The sequence below is a fragment of the Hypanus sabinus genome, chromosome 7 (assembly GCF_030144855.1).
Source record: "Hypanus sabinus isolate sHypSab1 chromosome 7, sHypSab1.hap1, whole genome shotgun sequence".
NCBI classification, from domain to species: domain Eukaryota; kingdom Metazoa; phylum Chordata; class Chondrichthyes; order Myliobatiformes; family Dasyatidae; genus Hypanus; species Hypanus sabinus.
In genome coordinates this window covers 3,123,049-3,143,674 of record NC_082712.1, presented here as the reverse complement: position 1 = coordinate 3,143,674, position 20,626 = coordinate 3,123,049, and the positions used below count along the sequence as shown (strand labels likewise).

The 20,626-nt window shown below is 45.0% G+C and overlaps 1 protein-coding gene across 1 annotated transcript in view; it reads right to left on the bottom strand.

The window, feature by feature from the left end:
• LOC132396497 (sperm flagellar protein 2-like) overlaps positions 1–20,626 on the bottom strand; it is a 73,174-nt gene that overhangs the window by 7,739 nt on the left and 44,809 nt on the right. Inside the window, exons 9-11 of the mRNA XM_059974056.1 lie at positions 6,388–6,570; positions 2,945–3,037; positions 135–305 (exon numbers count right to left, since the gene is read on the bottom strand). Coding sequence (XP_059830039.1) covers positions 135–305; positions 2,945–3,037; positions 6,388–6,570 — 447 coding nt within the window. The remainder of the gene's footprint in view (positions 1–134; positions 306–2,944; positions 3,038–6,387; positions 6,571–20,626) is intronic.

The window sequence follows — 20,626 nt, the reverse complement described above, 5'->3', positions numbered from 1 at the left end:
TATCCCCACCAGTCACCCTCACTCTCCCACAACCTCTTGTGTTACTGCTTCCTCACATCCCACACACTGCCCTCCCCTCACTCTACAAGCTCTCTTTTCCACCTCCCACAGTGCTCCACCCTCATGCCCCTCACCTTCTGAGGGCTGGAGAGGGGTGCCCAAGGGAGTGCACTGCCCACGGCGATGCTGAGAGCCCGGTGCAGGCCCTGGGCTGGGTCCTGGTGCCCGCTGAAGTACAGCAGGGTGTTGTTGTAGTCCAGTCGGGGCTCGGATGGGCCGTCCTCCACAAACAGGCTGAAGAAAACCTGGGCAAGAGGGAGCTTTGAGAATGGGGAAAGCTAGGTGGTCCAGGGACACAGCATGAATGGTGAGTGGGAGACTGGGGGAGCACCTTGGGGTTAGGAGACAGGATCAAGGTTGATACAGGGTGGGCACACAGAGGTCCTGGGCTGACAGCATGTGACCGGTCAGTGTGGTGGGTTCTGGAGATGCAAGGTAGCACAGAAACAAGCCCTTCGGCCCACCGTAATTCCCACTAAACAAGTCCCATTTTTCTACTTTCAGACAAATCCCTTTTAATTATTAATATACCTGCTTCAAACACTTCTTCTGGAAATTTACTCCACGTACTGGCCAGCCTCTGGTAAAAAGTTGCTCCTCTGGTTCCTATTAAATCTCTCTTTTCAGCCTGAAGCTACACTTCTAGATCTTAATTCCCCAACCCAGAAAAAAAGACTGTGCACATTCACCTCATCTCTTCCCCTTATGATTTTATACACCTCTGACAGATCACTCCTCATTCTCCTACACTCCCAACCTGCTCAACCTCTCTCTATAAATTAGTCTAGCAGGTCCTGGCACCATCCTTGTAAATCTCCTCTTAATCTTACAAGCTTCATGGTGTTTCTGTGATCAGAACTGAACACAAAAGCACCAAGTGTGGCGTCCTCAATGTTGTGTACAACTGACACATAACATCACAATTTTTGAATTTGATGCCCTGACAAATGAAGGCCAGCACACCAACAGCCTTCTTCAGCACCCCGTCTACTTATGACTCCACTGTCAGGGAACCATGTTCAAGGTCTACAACACGCCCCAGGGACCTGCCATTCACTAAAAGGCCTGCCTCAGTTGTCTTCCCAAAGTGTAACACCTTGCACTCAGCATAATTAAACTGCATTCGCCATTCCTTGGCCCACTTCCCTAGCTGATTGAGATCCATGTGACCCCATATATTTCAGTGCCATCTGCAAACTTACTAACCATGTCTTGTACATTCTTCACCAACTCATTGACTGAGGCCCTCTGTTGATCAGGGTTGACCATGGATACAGCATTCCAGCTGTCTATGTGATATGCAAGCCAGGGCAGTATGATATGGAGAGCATGTAGCACATAGCAGGCTCCCCCTCTCCATGCAGCTGATTAATACAAAGGAACATTGCACACACCATCAGTCAGTGTTGAACTCAACGTGGGTCTGCCTTAGGGACTCCAGCTCCATATTTTTCCTTACTTGCTGAGCCTTCCCCATGAATGGGTATAGTCACAAGGCAGTGGAGATTTGAGATCAGAATTTCCTTCTCCTCGATGAGCTGTCAACCACGGCTGACAAGCCCCATCTGTTCAAAGCAACTGGTTTGAAGGCACCAGTAACCCGACTTTGCCCCTCCTCCTGTCAGTAGAAATGGTTCCATCACACTCTGTAGCTAAGCCACAGGTAAAGGTCAGGAGCTGGACTTAATTGTCAGAGGCAATTTGAGACACATAGAGCTTATCTCCACTACCATTCCTGGCTATGACAATCTTAAGGAACTAGGAAACCTTATCAAAGGCCTTACTGAAGTTCATATAAATGACACTGCCCTCAGTGACCTCCTTCAAAAACTCATTCATGCATGAGACATGATCTCCCACACACAAAGCCATAGTGAAAGGGACCATCAGTGAGGGGACAGTGGATTCGAGACATGCTTAGGAATGAGGGAGTGGTGAGAGTTCCTTTGTGGGGAATCCTTGTGCAGATGTGTGCTGTCATGCACCAATCATTACACAGCCTTTCAACCACCATCCAAGGCCACTTGGAATTCACTGTTACTGGCTCCTGAGGAAAGTTGAGGGACTGGGATAAAAAAAAAATGAGGCTATCACTAACTCTGTGGGATGAGTAATCTCTCTCGGTGCCACTATAACTTCAGGATCTTTCTGAGGTTAATGAAGGAGGTGATGCTGCATTTGTACAGGGCGTTGAGATGAGGTCTGCACACTCTCATTGTTAGAGGAATGGTAGGCGATCTTGCAGAAGACTACACTATTAGAATGATAGAAACAGGCCAGTCAGTCCTTCTGCACACCTACACCATTCTCATTCCCCACATTACCTTCGTTTCTTTCTCAGCCTTGGCTGCTCTGCATATCTAAATAAAGTGAATGGATCCCATTGCAACACCTACTCTGGCAGCGCAGTGGGTCAAGACCATACTCCAGCACCAAGTGGAATGGGGATATTGAAGATAGTTGTGAGCAGGAGAGGTGACGCAGGGTCGGAGGTGATCACTGGAATTGGATAAGGGAGGGATATTATCCCCGGACCCTCAAACTCCTTCCTAAACATAGTTACGCTCAGCTGTCTGGAAAATTCCAGAGGTTCTTTGCTCTCTTCACCTCAGTCCCATATCTTGATACCACAAGCCAGCTTCTCACCTGACCATGTGATCTGCCTGGATCCAGTGTGTGGAGATTTTGTAGGTTTCTCTCAGATCATTTACCCTAGTGAACATCAACCAGGGACCTCAGGGATGTGGGTGCCCAAGACGTCAGCTCTACGAAACTCTCTGCCCTGATGTGCTGAGTTACAGCCAACTCTTCACCCAGGTTTTCTCTGCAATGGCGGGGGGAACTAGATGTCATGTGGGGAAGGAGAGCTGATGATGGACAGTACCTCCTTCAGCTGTGCAAGTCTGTTGAAGGGAACTGGCTCCAATGGATCCTCAGGGTCTTGTTGGTCAGCATCACCTGTGAACCACAGCTCCACCTGTGGACACCAAACAGAGAGAGTGAGCAGAGAGAGGGGACAGAGGAGGAGACACACACACACAGATAGTGAGAAAGAGACAGACAGAGAGATGGTCAGTCTGAGGTGTAAGGGGAGAGACACTCTGAGGCAGTACTGTAATATCAGGGGAGGAGTGGGCTTGGAAGGAAATTGGGGCTATCTGGGTGGGCAACACAGACTGCATGGACCAGCTGGGCCAAAGGGTCTGTACCTATGATGTATTGTTCAAAGATCCTAAAAACTGCTGATAGTGCAAATGTAAAATAAAAGCAGAAAGTCCAGGAAGTACTTGGCAGGTCAGCCAGCAGCTGGGGAAGAGATACTGAGGTAATTCTTCAGGAAGGTCAGCTCTCGATGAAATATTATATAGTCACAACAGGAACAAAAGGCACTCACTCTGGGGAAGACAGAGCTGGTGCTTTTGGGGAGAGAAAACAAGACAAGAAAATACACAGTAAATGTTCAGACAGTGATCAGGGGACCTGACACCCACTGATCCTTGGGGCAGCTGACCAGGATTAGGAGTCTTCAAGGTGGCAGGTGATTAGGGTCACACACAGGAGTCTTGCCTCTATTAGCCAGCTGAGGGGAGTTAACAGGGTGTGCTGAATTTGTAGAGCACTCTAGGTTATTCACAGGTGGAACACCATGTATAGCTCCATCACTGCACCACAGGAAGGACGTGATGGTGCTGGGTGGTTGCAGAGGGGCTTACAAATTGAGGCTGTAAAATGATAGTTCTGTTCTGGATCCAGGGTTGGCCCTGTGAGGGTTAGGAAGCAACACACACAAAATACTGGAGGAACTCAGCAGGTCAGGCAACATCTATGGAAAAGAGTACAGTCAACATTTTAGACTGAGACCTTTCTTCAGGACTGGAAAGAAAGGGAAGGTCAGAGAGGTAGGAGGCAGTGAGCCTTAGTACAAAGTCCAGTTCTGGGGTCGAGGTGTTGGGTTGGGTTAGGATATAATAGAACTCTAATCAGGGAAAGGGTCTCCAAGATGATGGTGCCCAGGTTTGTGTCTGAAAGATATTAATGTCCCAGGGTTGGGTAAGTGGTAATGAGTTTATTATTGTCACATGTTTAGTGATAAAGTGAAAAAGATTTGCCACCCATGCACATCGTTCCACACACAAGTACATCGTGGTGGTACAAAGGAAAAAGATTAGAAAGCAAGTACAATGTGGGCAGACAATAAGGTGCAAGGTCACAACAAGGTAAATTGTGAGATCATTTTATCATACTAGGGATTATCTAATAGCATTATAACAGTGTGATGGAAGTTGTCCTTGAGCTTCAAAAGTTTTCAAACTTTTGTATCTTAAGAGGGGAGGAGAAAATGTCCAGGGTGAGAGGGACCCTTACTCATGCTGGCTGCTTTACTGTAGACAGAGTCCATGGCAGGGAGGCAGATCTGAGAGACAGACTGAGCTGTCTTCACAACCTCCTGCAATTTCTCCACTCTCGGGGCCCAGCTGCTGCCTCATTGAGCTGTGATGCATCACAATAGACTGCTTTCAGAATCAGCTTTAATGTTGCCGGCACACATTGTGAAATTTGTTGCTATGTGGCAGAAGTGCATTGCAATACACAATGAAAAAAATAAATTACTAAATACAAGTTAAATAGTGCCAAAGAGAGGAAAAAAGGAGTGGGTTGTATTCATGGGTTCAATCTCTATTCAGAAATTGGATGGTAGATGGAAAGAAGCTGTTTCTCAGTTGTTCAGTGTGTGCCTTCAGGCTCCTGTACCTCCTCCTTGTTGGCAGTAAGGACATGTCCTGTGTCATGGGGGTCCTTATTGATGGATGCCCCCTTTTTGAAGCATTGCTCCTTTAAGATGTCCTGGATGCTGGGGAGGGTTGTGCTCATGAAGGAGCTGAGTTCGTAACTTTCTGCAGTTTATTTTGATTTTGTGCAATGCCCTTCCCCCATATCAGACAGTGTTGCACCCGGTTAGAATGCTCTCCACAGTAAATCTGTTGAGGTTTGTGAATCTCTTTGGCGACAAACCAAATCTCCCCAAACTCTGAGTGAAATGTGGCTGCTGTCACACCTTCTTTGTAAATGAATCGATATGTTGGGCCCAGGATAGATCTCCAGAGATGTTTACATCCACAAACTTGAAACTGCTCACCCTTTCTATCTTTGATCTCTCGATGAGTACTGGTGTGCATGCCCTCATTTTACCCTTCCAGAAGTCCACAATTGATTTATTGGTCTTACTAGCATTAAGCGCAAAGTTGTTGTTGTGACACCACTCATCCAGCTGACTTATCTTGTTCTAGTACATCTTCTTATCACCATTTGAAATTCTGTCAACAGTAGTTGCACAATCAGCAAATTTATAGACGGCATTTGAGCTAAGCCTAGTCACACAGTCAAAAGTGAAGAGAGAGTACAACAGTGGGTTAAACATATCCTTGAGGTGGCCTAGTGTTGATTATCAGTGAGATGGATATGTTATTTCTGATCCACACACACTGTGGTTTTTTGGTGAGGAAGTCGAGGATCCAGTTGCAGATGGAGAAACAGAGGTCCAGCTTTTAGAGCTTTTTAGTCAGAACTGTAGGAATGATTGTGTTCAATGCTGAGCCGTAGTCAATGAAAAGCAGCCTGATGTAAGAACTAGTATTGTCCAGGTGATCCAAGGCTGCGTGAAGAGCCAATGAGATCACATCTGCTGTAGATCCATTGTGGTGACAGGCAAATTGCAGTCCTTGCTGAGACAGGACTTGATTCTAGCCATAACCAACCTCTCAAAGCACTTCATCACCGTAGATGTGAGTGTTACTGGGAGATAGATGTTAAGGCAGCTCTCCCTGTTCTTCTTAGTAGGATTGTTGCCCTTTTGAAGCAGGTGTGAACTTCAGACTATAGCAATGAGAGACTGTAAATGTCTTTGGACACACCTACCAGTCAGTTAACACAGGTTTTTAGAGACCACGGGGACCTGCTGATTGATTACAAGGGTTAACCCTCTTGAAATATGTTTTGACATCAGCCTCCAAGACAGAGATCTATGGTGAAAAGTTGTTGAGAGTTACTGGGTCATGCCAAATTTCCTTAGCCTTCTGAGGAAGTAGAGTTCCTGGTGTGTTTTGTTGACCGTAGTGTCTATGTGGCTGTACCAGGACAAATTGGTGACAACTACACCTGGATACCTGAAACTCTCAACCTTCTCCAGACGGATAGCATTCATACATACAGGAGTAGGTGGTCCACCCCACTTCTGGAAGTCAATGTCTTGCTATTACTGAGGAGTCTAGAAGATGTTGGGGATGGGGATGGGACATGGACTAGAGTTGGGGTTTGAAGTCACTATACCTGATCATATTGTTCTTTTGTAACGTAACCATTATCAGCCTGGTCCACAGCTTGAAACCGTATCTTTGTGTCCAGCAGGTCCCTCAGGGAGGGATAGGGCCATGGCTGAGCAATTGAAAGGATAAACTGTCGCCAGTTGAGGAAGTCTGAGTCAGGAGCCAACACCCGCGAAATCTCCACCAACTGCAAAGGCAGAAGCAAAAAAGTGTGAGGTGGAAATGTCTGGAAACAGAGCCAGGGCACTGGGGGAGAAGGCTGGCATGAAGGGGCTGGATTAACATCGGTGGGGATATAGTCAGTGAGTGCCACAGGTCACTGGGGACGGTCTGAGAGAGGGTATTGATGTCAGTGACACACGTCACTGGGGAGATGAGTCTCTGAGGGATGATGTGAAGGAGCTGGATTAATGTCAGTGGGAATACAGTCAGTGTCACAGCACTGGGGGAGAGGGGTCACTGAGGGTCAGTGTGAGAGATCTGGATTAATGTCTGTGACACACTGTGGGTGGAGGAGAGGGGTCACAGAGGGACAGTGTGAGAGAACTGAGTTAGTGTATGTGACATGGTATGAGTGGAGGAGAGGGGTAATTGAGGGTCAGTGTGAGGGATCTGGATTAACGTCAGTGACAGTGTGGGTGGAGGATTACTTTCTCTAGTTCAACAGTTGCTAGATGGTTGATGAGGTCAGTGTGTGTGGAGTGGGCTCTGTGCTGGGTGAGTTGTGTGTGGTGCATAAGCAATACATCCTTTTGATACAGTGCTGCTATGCCTTATACACAGACTCCAATGTTCTTTCTCCACTCCAAACAGGAATGGTTTGAGATTCCAGAAGTCCCTGGCAAGGTGGCATTTTCAAAGAAACTTTGCATATATCCTTGAATTTTACCCTCTGGCCACCTGGTGATCACTTGGAGAGGGCTGTTTTATCCAAGTCTGGATGTCAGACAGACAGACAAAATGACCTGGCCAAGGAATAGGAGGGGTCACTGTCAATGGTTTCCAGAGGCTGCCCATGGATATTGTGGAGACAGTACTGGTGGCATTTCCCCAGTGTTTCTTTGCCCTCTTTCTTACACAATGGGCTTAAATTGACTATCCTCCCAACTGTGGGAACTGTAGAAGCAGAGAGACATACATCAATGGGAACAGGCGCTTTGGCCTAGCAAGACCATGCTGACAATTGGCTAACCAGTTTAAAATTCTGTGGACAGGAAACCCAGTGAATCGACCATCTCCACAGAGAACTCCATCAAGACCCTGGGATCAGATACTCTCATGGCCAGTTACTCTAGACTACAGCCCTCCACTGTTCAGGAGGCTTGCTGCATCATCTTCTGTCAAGGCAAACAAGACAAGCAAAGACCATAAGATATAGGAACAGAATTAGGCCACTTGATCCATCAAGTCTTCTTCACCATTTCATCATGGCTGATGCAATTTTCCTTTCTGCCCCAATGTCCTGCCATCTCCCTGTATCCCTTGATGATCTGACCAACCAAGAATCTATCAAGCTTTGCCTTAAAGACCTGGCCTCCACAACTGCCTGTGGAAAAGAATTCCAATGATTCACCACTCTCTGCTTAAAGAAACTCTTCCTCATCTTTGTTCTAAAAAGACACCTCTCTATTCTCAGGCTGTGTCCTCTGGTTTTAGACTCTCCCACCATTGGAAACATACTCTCCACATCTACTCTATCAAGGCCTATCACCATTTGATAGGTTTCAATGAGATCACCCCTCATTCTTCTGAATTCCAGTCAATACAAGCCCAGAACCATCACACGCTCTTCATATGACAAGCAATTCAATTGTGGAATCATTTTTGTGAACCTCCTTTGAACCTTCTCCAGTTTCAGCACATCCTTTCTAAGAGAAGCAGCCCAAAACTGGTCACAATGCTTCAAGTGAAGCCTCAACAGTGCTTTATAAAGTCTTAACATTACATCCTTGGTTTTATATTCTAGTCCTCGCAAAATGAATGTTAACACCACAGTTAACTTTTACACCATAGACTCAACCTGTAAACTAACCTTTAGAGAATCCTGCACAAGGACTCCCAAATCTCTTTTTGCCTCATATTTTTGTATGTTTTCTCTATTTCCAAAATAGAATTTTGAGAAATCAATGTTCAAACTTCCAGTAATGCCTCCCTTTCACTATTTCCCAACCCCTTTTCACTCTCTTACGTCAGCTCCTTGCCCACCCATCACCTCCCTCTGGTGCTCTTCCCTCCCCTCCTTTTTCTTTCTTCCATGACACTAGACACTAGAATACTACAGCACAGTACAGGCCCTTCGGCCCTTGATTTTGTGCTGACCCATATTTTCCTAAAAAAAAGTACTAAACCCACACTACCCCATAACCCTCTATTTTTCTTTCATCCATGTGCCTGTCCAAGAGGCTCTTAAATACCCCTAATGTTTTAGCCTCTACCACAATCCCTGGCAAGTCATTCCAGGCACCCACAACCCTCTGTGTAAAAACCTTACCCCTGATGTCTTCCCTAAACTTCCCTCCCTTAACTTTGTACATATGCTGTCTGGTGTTTGCTATTCGTGCCCAGGGAAACAGGTACTGACTATCCACCCTACCTATGCCTCTCATAATCTTGTAAACCTCTATCAAGTCCCCTCTCATCCTTCTATGCTCCAAAGAGAAAAGTCCCAGTTCTGCTAACCTTGCCTCATAAGACTTGTTTTCCAATCCAGGCAACATCCAGGTGAATCTCCTCTGCACCCTCTCCATAGCTTCCACATCCTTCCTATAATGAGGTGACCAGAATTGACCACAATACTCTTAAGTGCGGTCTCACCAGAGATTTGTAGAGTTGCAACATGACCTCTCTACTCTTGAACTCAATCTCCCTGTTAATGAAGCCTAGCATCCCATAGGCCCTAACAACCCTATCAACCTGTGCAGCGACCTTGAGGGATGTATGGATTTGAATCCCAAGGTCCCTTTGTTCATCCACACTCTTAAGTAACTGACCATTAATCCTGTACTCAGTCTTCTGGTTTGTCCTTCCAAAATGCATTACCTCACACTTATCCAGATTGAACTCCATCTGCCACCTTTCTGCCCAAATCTGCATCCTGTCAATATCCTCTTGTAACCTTTGACAACCTGCAGCTCCATTCACAACTCCTCCAATCTTTGTGTCATCTGCAAACTTACTCACCCATCCTTCCACCTCTTCATCCAGGTCATTTATAAAAATCACAAAGAGGAGGGGTCCCAGGACAGATCCTTGTGGCACTCCACTAGACACTGACCTCCAGGCAGAATACTTTCCTTCCACTACTACCCTCTGCTTTCTTCTTTTAGGCCAATTTTTTATCCGAACAGCCAAGGTTCCTGATCCCATGCCTCATGACTTTCTGGATGAGTCTTTTGTGGGAGACCTCGTCAAATGCCTTGCTAAAATCCATGTAGACCACATCTACTGCTTTACCCTCATCAATTTCTTTTGTTAACTCTTCAAAAAACTCAATCAGGCTTGTGAGACACAACCTTCCCTTCACAAAGTCATGTTGACTATCCTTGAGTAGACTGTACTTCTCTAAATGCTCGTAGATCCTATCCTTAAGAATCCTTTCCAATAGTTTGCAGACCACCAACGTAAGACTCATTGGTCTATAGTTCCCAGGATTCTCCCTATTACCTTTTTAAACAAGGGAACTACATTTGCCATTTTCCAATCTTCTGGCACCTCCCCTGCAGCCAGAGGATTCAAAGATCATAGCTACTGCTCCAGCGATCTCTTCTCTCACTTCCCACAGTAGCCTGGGGTATATCACATCTGACCTTGGGGACTTATCAAATCAATCTTGATGTTTTTAAGAAGATCCACACTTCTTCTTCCTTAATCTCCACATTGTCCAGCACACAGGCCTGTTCTATTTCAACCTCACCCTGATCAAGGTCCTTTTCACTTGTGAATACTGAAGCAAAGTATTCATTTAGGACCTCCTCAACCTCCTCCACCCGTCTTCTTTATCCTTTAGCAGCCCCACCTTCATTCTCGTCAACCTTCTGTTCTTCACATACGCATAGATGGCCTTGGGATTCTCCTTAATCCTACATGCCAAGGCCTACTCATGCCCCCTTTGAGCTCTCCTAAGTCCTTTCTTTAGTTCCTTCCTTGCTACCCTATATTTCTCATTAGCCCCTCCTGCTTCCTGCTTCTTATATCTAACATATGCTTCCTTCTTCCTCTTGATGAGTTGCCTCACGTGTTTTGTCAGCCATGGTTCCCTTTTCCTACCATTTTTTCCTTGCCTCGGTGGGACAAACCTATCCTGAACCCAGCACGTGGTCCCTAAATTTCTCCCACATTACTTCTGTGCTTTCACCTTTGAACATCTGTTTCCAATTTACTCTCGCTAGTTCCTGCCTCATCCCTTCGTAGTTAGCCCTTCCCCAGTTCCCCTGTTTTTATTCTTTTCCATAGCTATGCTGAAGCTAAGGGAGTTGTGGTCACTCTCACCAAAATGTTCCCCCACCAAGAGGTCTGTCACCTGACCAGGTTCATTACCCAGAACTAGATCCAGTGTAGCTTCTCCTCTCATCGGCTGGTCCACATACTGTGTCAGGAATCCTTCTTGAACACACCTGACAAATTCAGCCCCAGCTATCCCCCTTGGAGTCAGGAGGTGCCAGTCAATATGAGGGAAATTGAAATCACCCATAACTACTACCCTGTATTTCCTGCTCTATTCTGAAATTTGCTTGCTTATCTGTTCCTCGGTGTCCCGAGGGCTATTTGGGGGCCTATAGACTACTCCCAGCACAGTGATTGATCCCTTCCTATTTCTGACTTCCACCCACACCTACTCAGTGGACACTCCCTCTGCAGCATCCTCCCTTTCTCTAGCCATGATACTATCCCTGACCAGTAATGCTGCTCTCCCGCCTTTTCTACCTCCCATCCTATTCCTTTTAAAACACCTGAACCCCGGGACCTGCATCATCCAATCCTGCCCTTCCTCTAACCAAGTTTCAGTAACAGCCACAACATCGTAGTTCCATGTACTGATCCATGCTCAAAGTTCATCCTCCTTGTTTCTAATACTCCTAGGATTGAAATAGACACATTTCAACGCCTCTAACTGGCTACATTTATGTTTTGTCCCCTGCCTGTCCTTCCTCATCAACTCAGAACTCTTAGCATCATGCCCTTGTCCTTCTACCCTAATCTCTGCACTCACATTCTGATTCCCACCCCCCCGCCAAACTAGTTTAAACCCTCCCCAACAGCTCCAGTAAACCTGCCCGTCAGGATATTGGTCCGTTTCCAGTTCAGGTGCAGCCCGTCCTTTTTGTACAGGTCAGACCTTCCCCAGAAGAGATCCCAATGATCTAGAAATCTGAACCCCTGCTCCCTGCACCAACTCTTCAGCCACACATTCATCTGCCATAACTTCCTGTTCCTACCCTCTCTGTCTCGTGGCACAGGCAGCAATCCCGAGATTACCACCATTGAGGTCCTGCTTTTTAACTTCTTTCCTAACTCCCTATAACCCTTTCTTCAGGACCTCATCCCTACTCCTGTCTATGTCATTGGTCTCCACGTGGACCACGACATCTGGGTGCTTACACTCTCTCCTGAGAATACCGAGAACTCGATCCGAGATATTGCGGACCCTGGCACCAGGGAGGCAACAGACCATCCGGGATTCTTGATCTCTCCCACAAACCCTCTTATCTGTCCCCCTAACTATTGAATCCCCTATCACTACTGCTCTCCTCTTTTCCCTCCTTCCCTTCTGACCTGAGGGTCCAGTCTCGGTGCCAGAGACGCGACCACTGCAACTTGTCCCTGGTAGGTCGTCCCCACCAACAGTATCCAAAATGGTATACTTACTGTTGATGGGAACGGCCACAGGGATGCTCTGCTCTTCCTGTCTATTCCCCTTCCTTCTCCTGACAGTCATCCAGTTACCAGTCTCCTGACTCCTAGGGGTGACTATCTCCCTGAAACTCCTGTCTATTTCTGCCTCCCGAATGATCCGAAGTTCATCCAGCTCCAGCTCCCATTCCCTAACACTGTTTGTCAGGAGCTGCAGGTGGATGCACCTTTTGCAGGTATAGGCATCAGAGATAATTGTGCTGTCCCTGACTTCCCACATTCTGCAAGTGGAGCACTGGACTGCCCTATCTACTGTCTCCATAACCAACGTCCTCTTCTGTCTCTTTCACCAATCAACATCCTAGCTCTTTGTTTTGTCCCTCTTTCTCCAAGTTTCACCTATCGCCTGGCCTTTCTCTCACCTCCGCCCCTCTCCACTTCTCAAACCTATTCCTCACATCTTTTTCTCTAGAGCTGCCAAAGTGTTTGGTCTCAGAATGTCGACTGTTCTTTTCCATAGATGCTGCCTGGCCTGCTGAGTTCCTCCAGCATTTGGTGTATCTGGGATTTCCAGCACCTGCAGATTTTCTCCTTTGCCCCCCCACCTATCATTGTATAATTGACAAATAGCATAGAAATAATCAGTCCCAACACAGACCCTAGTGGAATGCCATAGCCTTTTTCAGCGAACTAGAAAAGGCTCCCTTTATTCCCACTCTTTGCCTTCTGCCAGTCAGCCACTGCTTCATACATGCTAGTCTTTCCTGTAATACCATGGGCTTGTAACTTGTTAAGCAGCCTCATTTGTGGCACCTTGTCAAAGGCCTTCTGAAGATTCAAGTACACAACATTTACTGATTCTCCTTTGTCTATCCTGCTTGTTATTTCTTCACAGAATTCCAACAGATTTGTCAGGCAATATATTCCCTTGAGGAAACCATGCTGACTTTGGCCTAATTCATCATGTGCCTCCAAGTACCCCGAGACTTCATCCTTTGTCGCCGGGACAAGATGAGATGTATCCCAGGCTACTGTGGGAGGCAAGGGAGGAGATTGCTGAGCCTCTGGCAATGATCTTTGCATCATCAATGCGGATGGGAGAGGTTCTGGAGGATTGGAGAGTTGTGGATGTTGTTCCTTTATTCAAGAAAGGGAGTAGAGATAGCCCAGAAAATTATAGACCAGTGAGTCTTACCTCAGTGATTGGTAAGTTGATGGAGAAGATCCTGAGAGGCAGGATTTATCAACATTTGGAGAGGTATAATATGATTAGGAATAGTCAGTGTGGCTTTGTCAAGGGCAGGTCATGCCTTACAAGCCTGATTGAATTTTTTGAGAATGTGACTAAACACATTGATGAAGGAAGAGCAGTAGATGTAGTGTATATGGAATTCAGCAAGGCATTTGATAAGGTACCCCATGCAAGGCTTATTGAGAAAGTAAGGAGGCATGGGATCCAAGGGGACATTGCTTTGTGGATCCAGAACTGGTTTGCCCATAGAAGACAAAGAGTGGTTGTAGACAGGTCATATTCTGCATGGAGGTCGGTGACCAGTGGTGTGCCTCAGGGATCTGATTTGGGACCCTTACTCTTTGTGATTTTTATAAATGACCTCAATGAGGAAGTGGAGGGATGGGTTAGTAAGTTTGCTGATGACACTAAGGTTGGAGGTGTTGTGGATAGTGTGGAGGGCTGTCAGAGGTTACAGTGGGACATTGATAGGATGCATAACTGGGCTGAGAAGTGGCAGATGGAGTTCAAACCAGATAAGTGTGAAGTGGTTCACTTTGGTAGGTGAAATATGATGGCAGAATATAGTATTAATGGTAAGACTCTTGGCAGTGTGGAGGATCAGAGGGTTCTTGGGGTTCGAGTCCATAGGACGCTCAAAGCAGCTGTGCAGGTTGACTCTGTGGTTAAGAAGGCGTATGGTGTATTGGCCTTCATCAATCGTGGAATTGAATTATGGAGCTGAGAGGTAATGTTGCAGCTATATAGGACCCTGGTCAGACCCCACTTGGAGTACTGTGCTCAGTTCTGGTCACCTCACTACAGGAAGGATGTGGAAACCATAGAAAGGGTGCAGAGGAGATTTACAAGGATGTTGGCCTGGATTGGGGAGCTTGTCTTATGAAAACAGGTTGAGTGAAATTTGCCTTTTCTCCTTGGAGTGACAGAAGATGAGAGGTGACCTGATAGAGGTGTATAAGATGATGAGAGGCATTGATTGTGTGGATAGTCAGAGGCTTTTTCCCAGGGCTGAAATGGTTACCGCAACAGGACACAGGTTGAAGGTGCTGTGGAGTAGGTACAGAGGAGATGTAAGGGGTAAGTTTTTTACTCAGAGAGTGGTGAGTGTATGAAATGGGCTGTCAGTGACAGTGGTGGAGGCGGATACGATAGGGTCTTTTAAGAGCCTTTTGGATAGGTACATGGAGTTTAGAAAAACTCTATAGGGAAGTCTAGTAATTTCTAAGGTAGGGAAATGTTCAACACAACTTTGTGGGCCAAAGGACCTGTATTATGCTGTAGGTTTTCTATGTTTCTATGTCTAACAATTGACTCCAACATCTTCCCAACCACTGAGGTCAGACTAACTGGCCTATAATTTCCTTTCTTTTGCCTCTCTCCCTTCTGGAAGAATGGAGTGACATCTGCAATTTTACTGTCTTCCTGAACCATCCCACAATCTAGTGATTCTTGAAAGGTCAATACTAATGCCTTCATGATCTCTTCAGCCATTACTTTCGGAACTCTGGTGCCGGTGACTAATCTACCTTCAGAACTTCTAGTTTCCCAAAATCCTTCTCCCTAGTAATGGTAACTTCACATACATCAAGACCCCTGACACCTGGAACTTCTATGTCCTGCTCATGTCTTCCACAGTGAAGACTGATACAAAATTCAGTTTGTCCACCATTTACTTGTCCCTCTTACTACCACTCCAGCATCATTTTCCAGCAGTCCAATATCCACTTGCCTCTTTTACACTTTGTGTATCTGAAGAAATCTTTGGTGTCCTCTTTAAAATTACTGGTTTGCTTACTTTCATATTCCATACTTACTTTCTTGATTACTTGTTTTTTAGTTATCTTCCGTTGGTTTTTAAAAGTTTCCTAATTCTCTAACTTTCCACTAATTTTTGTTCTATTACAGTATATGCCCTCTTAGGCTTTTATGTTGGCTTTGACTTCTCTTGTTTGCTATAGTAGAATAATATTACCTTTAGATAACTTCTTCTCCTTTGGGATGTATATATCCTGTGCCTTCCAAATTGCTTCCAGAAATTCCAGCCATTGCTGCTCTGTTGTCAACCCTGCCAGTGTTATTTTCCAATCAATTCTGGCCAATACCTCTCTCTTGCCTCTGTAATTCCCTTCACTCCTCTGTAATATTGATACAACTGTCTTTAACCACTGTCTCAAATTTCAGGGTGAATTCGATCATATTATGATAACTTTTCCCAAAGGGTCTTTTACAGTTCATTGCACAACACCCAATCCAAAATATTTGATCTCCTAGTGGGATCAAGCATGAGCTGCTCTAAAAAGCCATCTCATGAAATCCCCAATGACTACTGCATTGCCTATTTGGTATGCATTCCTATCTCTCATTGCAATTTGTAGACCACATCCTTACTACTGTTTGGGGGTCCATCATGGTCTCTTTATCCTTGCATTTCCTTAGCTAAATCCACAATGACTCAACAACTTCTGACCCTATGTCAACTCTTTCTAATGATTTTATTTCAATTTTTACAAACAGAACAACATCGATCCCTCTGTGTTCCTGCCTGTCCTTTTGTTATAATGTGTATCCCAGCTATAATCTTCTTCCAGCCATGATTCAGGGATGCCTACATTATTCATGCCAATCTACAACTGTGTCACAAGTTCACCTACCTTACTCCGCATCCACGACCTACCACATGCAAAGCCATGCTGACTGTCCTTAATCAGCCCATGTCTATCACAGAAATCCAATCCCTTGGAATACTTCCCAATAACTTTCCCACTACTGAGGTCAGGCTCATCAGCCTATAATTTCCTGGATTATTTTTACAACCTTTCTTAAACAGCAGAACAACATTGGCTATCCTCCAGACCTCCAGTGCCTCACCTGTCACAAAAGATAATTTAAATATCTCTGCTAGGGCCCCAGCAATTTCTATACTTGCCTCTCATAGGATTCAAGGGAACACCTTGTCAGGCCATGGGGATTTATCCACCCTAATTTGCCTCAGGATAGCCAACACCTCCTCCTCTTTAATCTGTATAGAGTCCATGAAGTTGATGCCATTTTGCCTGACTTCTATGCATGCTGTGTCCACCTCCTGAGTAAATAGAGATGCAAATATTGCATTTAAGATCTCCAACATCTCCATAAGACTATAAGACATAGGAGTAGGATTCTGCTTTGCCTTTCGATCAAGGCTGATATTTTTTGTCTATCTCCTCCTCAACCCCAGTCCCTGGCCTTCTCCCTGTAGTCTTTGATGCCATGTCCAATAAAGAACCTATCACTTGCTATGTTAAATACACACAAAAACCTGACCTCCAAAGCTGCATGTGTCATGGTCCCTTCTGGCAATGCCCCACCTTGCTATTTACCTCAGGAATTGGACCTCAATCCCCTTGTTTAGTTTCCTATCACTCCCAGGTTCCACTAACTACAAATACTTGCTTTCCATCAGAAAATGGAGGATAAAGACCCTGTGATCACAACAAGGAGCTGCCAGTTCATTGGTCGACTCCGGTGTGGTTCTTAGGACTGCCAGTCTAGCATTGCTCCTGGATACCGATTCCACGCTCGCCACATCAATATTGCCTCTCGCGCCCGAGTGCTGCACTTGGGTTCGTCCACCGCCATGCTTGTGTAACAGCATGTGGCAACAAATTCCACAAATTCACCAACCTTTGCCTGAGTAAATTTTGGCTCCATGAATGAGTTACCATTCTGATCTTCCATAGGACCAATTTTGTCCCTTGTAATCCTTTTTCTCTTAACATATCTGTTGAATCCTTTAGTATTCTCCTTCACCATGTCTACTGGAGCAATCTCATGCCTTCTTTTAGCCTTCCTGATTTCCTCATTTGTTCCTACCTGTCTATACCTGCAATGCACCTCTTTATTTTTTCTTTACCAGTTCCTCAATATCTCTTGAGAACCAAGGTTCCCTACACATGTTAACTTTACTTTTTATACTGATAGGCACATTTAAGTTTTGTACTCTCAAATTTTTGAAGGCCTCCCACTTTGCAAGTATGCCTTTGCCAGAAAACAGCCTGTCCCAATCCACACTTGCAAGATCCTTTCCGGTACCATCAAAATTGGCCTTCCTCCAATTAGAATCGCAACCCGCGGACCAGATCCATCTTTTTGCATATTTACTTTGAAACTAATGGCATTGTGGTCACTGGATGCAAAGTGTTCCCCTACACAAATTTCTGTCACCTGCCCTGTCTCATTCCCTTATAGCAGATCAAGTATTACTCACTCTCCCGTTGCGGCTTCTATGTACTGATTAAGGAAGCTTTCCTGCAGTGCTCTATGATTCTATGATAAATCCTTGGAAGGAGGTGCCACAGATGTGGGATAATTTACAGGGCAATAGAGGCATGGTGCAGTTAAAACAGAAAACAACAAATACCAGACAGAAAGTGTTATATTTAAATGCACGTAGCATAAGAAATAAAATGGATGATCTTGAAATTCAGGTACAGATTGGCAAGTGTGACATTGTGGCCATCTTTGAAACTTGGCTAAAGGATGGCTGCCATTGGGAGCCGAACATCCAAGGATATAGGGTGTATCAGAAAGATAGATCTTAACATGAAAGAGGATTGGGAAAACCAAGTCAGTACTGGACCTCAGAGAGAGAATCTGTAGAATGTCTAAAGAATGGCCTTGTTGTTGAGCCCATTAGAGGATCGGCTGTGCTGGATTGGGTGTTGTGCAATGATCCGGAGGCGATAAGAGAGCTTAAGGTTAAGGAACCCTTAGGGAACAGTGATCACAATATGATCGAGTTCACTTTGAAATTTGAGAAGGAGAAACTAAATTCCGATGCGTCGGCATTTCAGTCGAATAAAGGAAATTATAATGGCATGAGAGGGAAACTGAACAAAGTTGACTGGAAGGACAGTGGAGCAGCAATGGCTGGAATTTCTGTGAAAAATCAGGGAAGTGCAAGACAGATATATTACAAATAAGATATTTTCGAATGGAAGAAGTACACTACCGTGACTGACAAGTGAAGTCAGAGCCAAAGTAAAAGCAAAAGAGAAGGCATACAAGGAAGCCAAAACTAGTGGGAAGATAGAGGATTGGGAAGATTTAAAAACTTGCAGAAGGAAACGAAGAAGATCATTAGGAAGTAAAAGATGGATTATGAAAGGAAGCTGGTGACTAATATCAAAGAAAATACTAAAAGCTTTTTTAAGTATATAAAGGGTAAAAGAGAGTGGAGAGTAGATATAGGACCAATTGAAAATGATGTTGGAGATATTGTAATGAAAGATGCAGATATGGCAGAAGAACTGAATGTGTATTTTGTATCAGTCTTCACAGTGGAAGGCATCTGCAGTATACCGGCGAATCAGGGAAGTGAAGTATGTGCAGTGAAAATTATGACTGAGAAGGTGCTCAGGAAGCTTAATGGTCTGAGGGTGGGTAAATCTCCCAGACCTGATGGAATGCACCCTTTGGTTCTGAAGGAAGTATCTAGAGAGATTGCGGAGGCATTAACAATGATCTTTCAAGGATCAGTAGATTCTGCCATTGCACTGGATGACTGGAAAATTGTAAATGTTACTCCGCTATTTAAGAAGGGTGGGAGGCAGTAGAAAGGAAACTATAGACCTGTTAGTCTGCATCAGTGGCTGGGAAGTTGTTGGAATCGATTGTTAGGGATGAGATTATGGAATACCTAGAGGCACATGACAAGACAGGCCAAAGCCAGCATGGTTTCCTGAAAGGAAAATCCTGTCTGACTAGCCTACTACAATTTTTTGAGGAAATTACAAGCAGTGTAGACAAAGGAGATGTAGTAGATGTTGTGTACTTGGATTTTCAGAAGGACTTTGACAAGGTGCCACACATGAGGCTGCTTAGCAAGATAAGAGCCCATGGAATTACAGGGAAGTTACTAGCGTGGGTGGAGCATTGGCTGATCAGCAGAAAACAGAGAGTGGGAATAAAGGGATCCTATTCTGGTTGGCTGCCGGTTACCAGTGGAGTTCCACAGGGGTCAGTGTTGGGACCATTGTTTTTTTGCGATGTATGTCGATGATTTGGACTATGGGATTAATGGATTTGTGGCTAAATTTACTGATGATACAAAGATAGGTGAAGCGGGTAGTGTTCAGGAAACAGAGAGACTGCAAAGGAAGTTTCTCCTCTGTAGAGAGAGTTAAGTGCACCAAGTTCCTGCAAGTTCATATCATGGATGATGTCACCTGGTCCCGCAACATCTCTTCCTGAACAAGAAGGCACAGAATCACCTCCACTTCCTAACGAGGTTCCTGCACCCCTATCTTAACTGAGTTTTGCATAAGCACCATTGATAGCATCCTGACAAGTTGCATCTTCATCTGTCATGGGAGCAGCCAAGCATTGGACCGAAAGTTCCTACAAAGGACTTGAGAATGGCTGAGAGGGTCATAGGGGTTTCCATACCATCAATTAGGGACATTTATCAGGAGTGTTACATATGCAGAGCCCTTAGAATTATCAAGGAATTCACCCATTCATCCAGCATCCTCTTTGACTTTCTACAATCAAGCAGGAGACTCTGGTGCACAAGAAAAAGAACGGTCGAGATGGGAAACTATTTCTTCACTCAGGCCATTAGGCTTCTGAACTCCCTGCCGCATCGCATCCAAAGTGTCACCACTTGCTCTGTTCTGTACCGGACAATAGTTAATTTATGCACTTTACTTTGTTTACTTATGTGTAATTTTACCTGTAGATTTTATCCTTACTTTCCTAAGTTATTGTGTATTTCATGTGTTTTATGTATAGTACTGTGTTTTACACCCTGGTTTGAAGAAACATTGTCTCATTTGACAGTATACATGTATATAGTTAAATGACAATAAACTTAACTTGATTTGACTTGACTATAGGCCAGTTAGCCTGACTTCAGTGGTTGGAAAGAAGTTGGAGTCGATTGTTAAGAATGTGGTTTCAGGGTTGTTTATTTGGATTTTCAGAAGGCCTTTGACAAGGTGCTGTAGATGACGTTGCTTAACAAGAGCACATGGTATTACAGGAAAGGCACCAGCATGGAGAGAAGATTGACTGACAGGCAGGAGGCAAAGAGTGGGAATAAGGGGGCCTTTTCTGCTTAGTTGCTGGTTCTAGTGGTATGCTGCAGCAGTGTGTTGGGGCT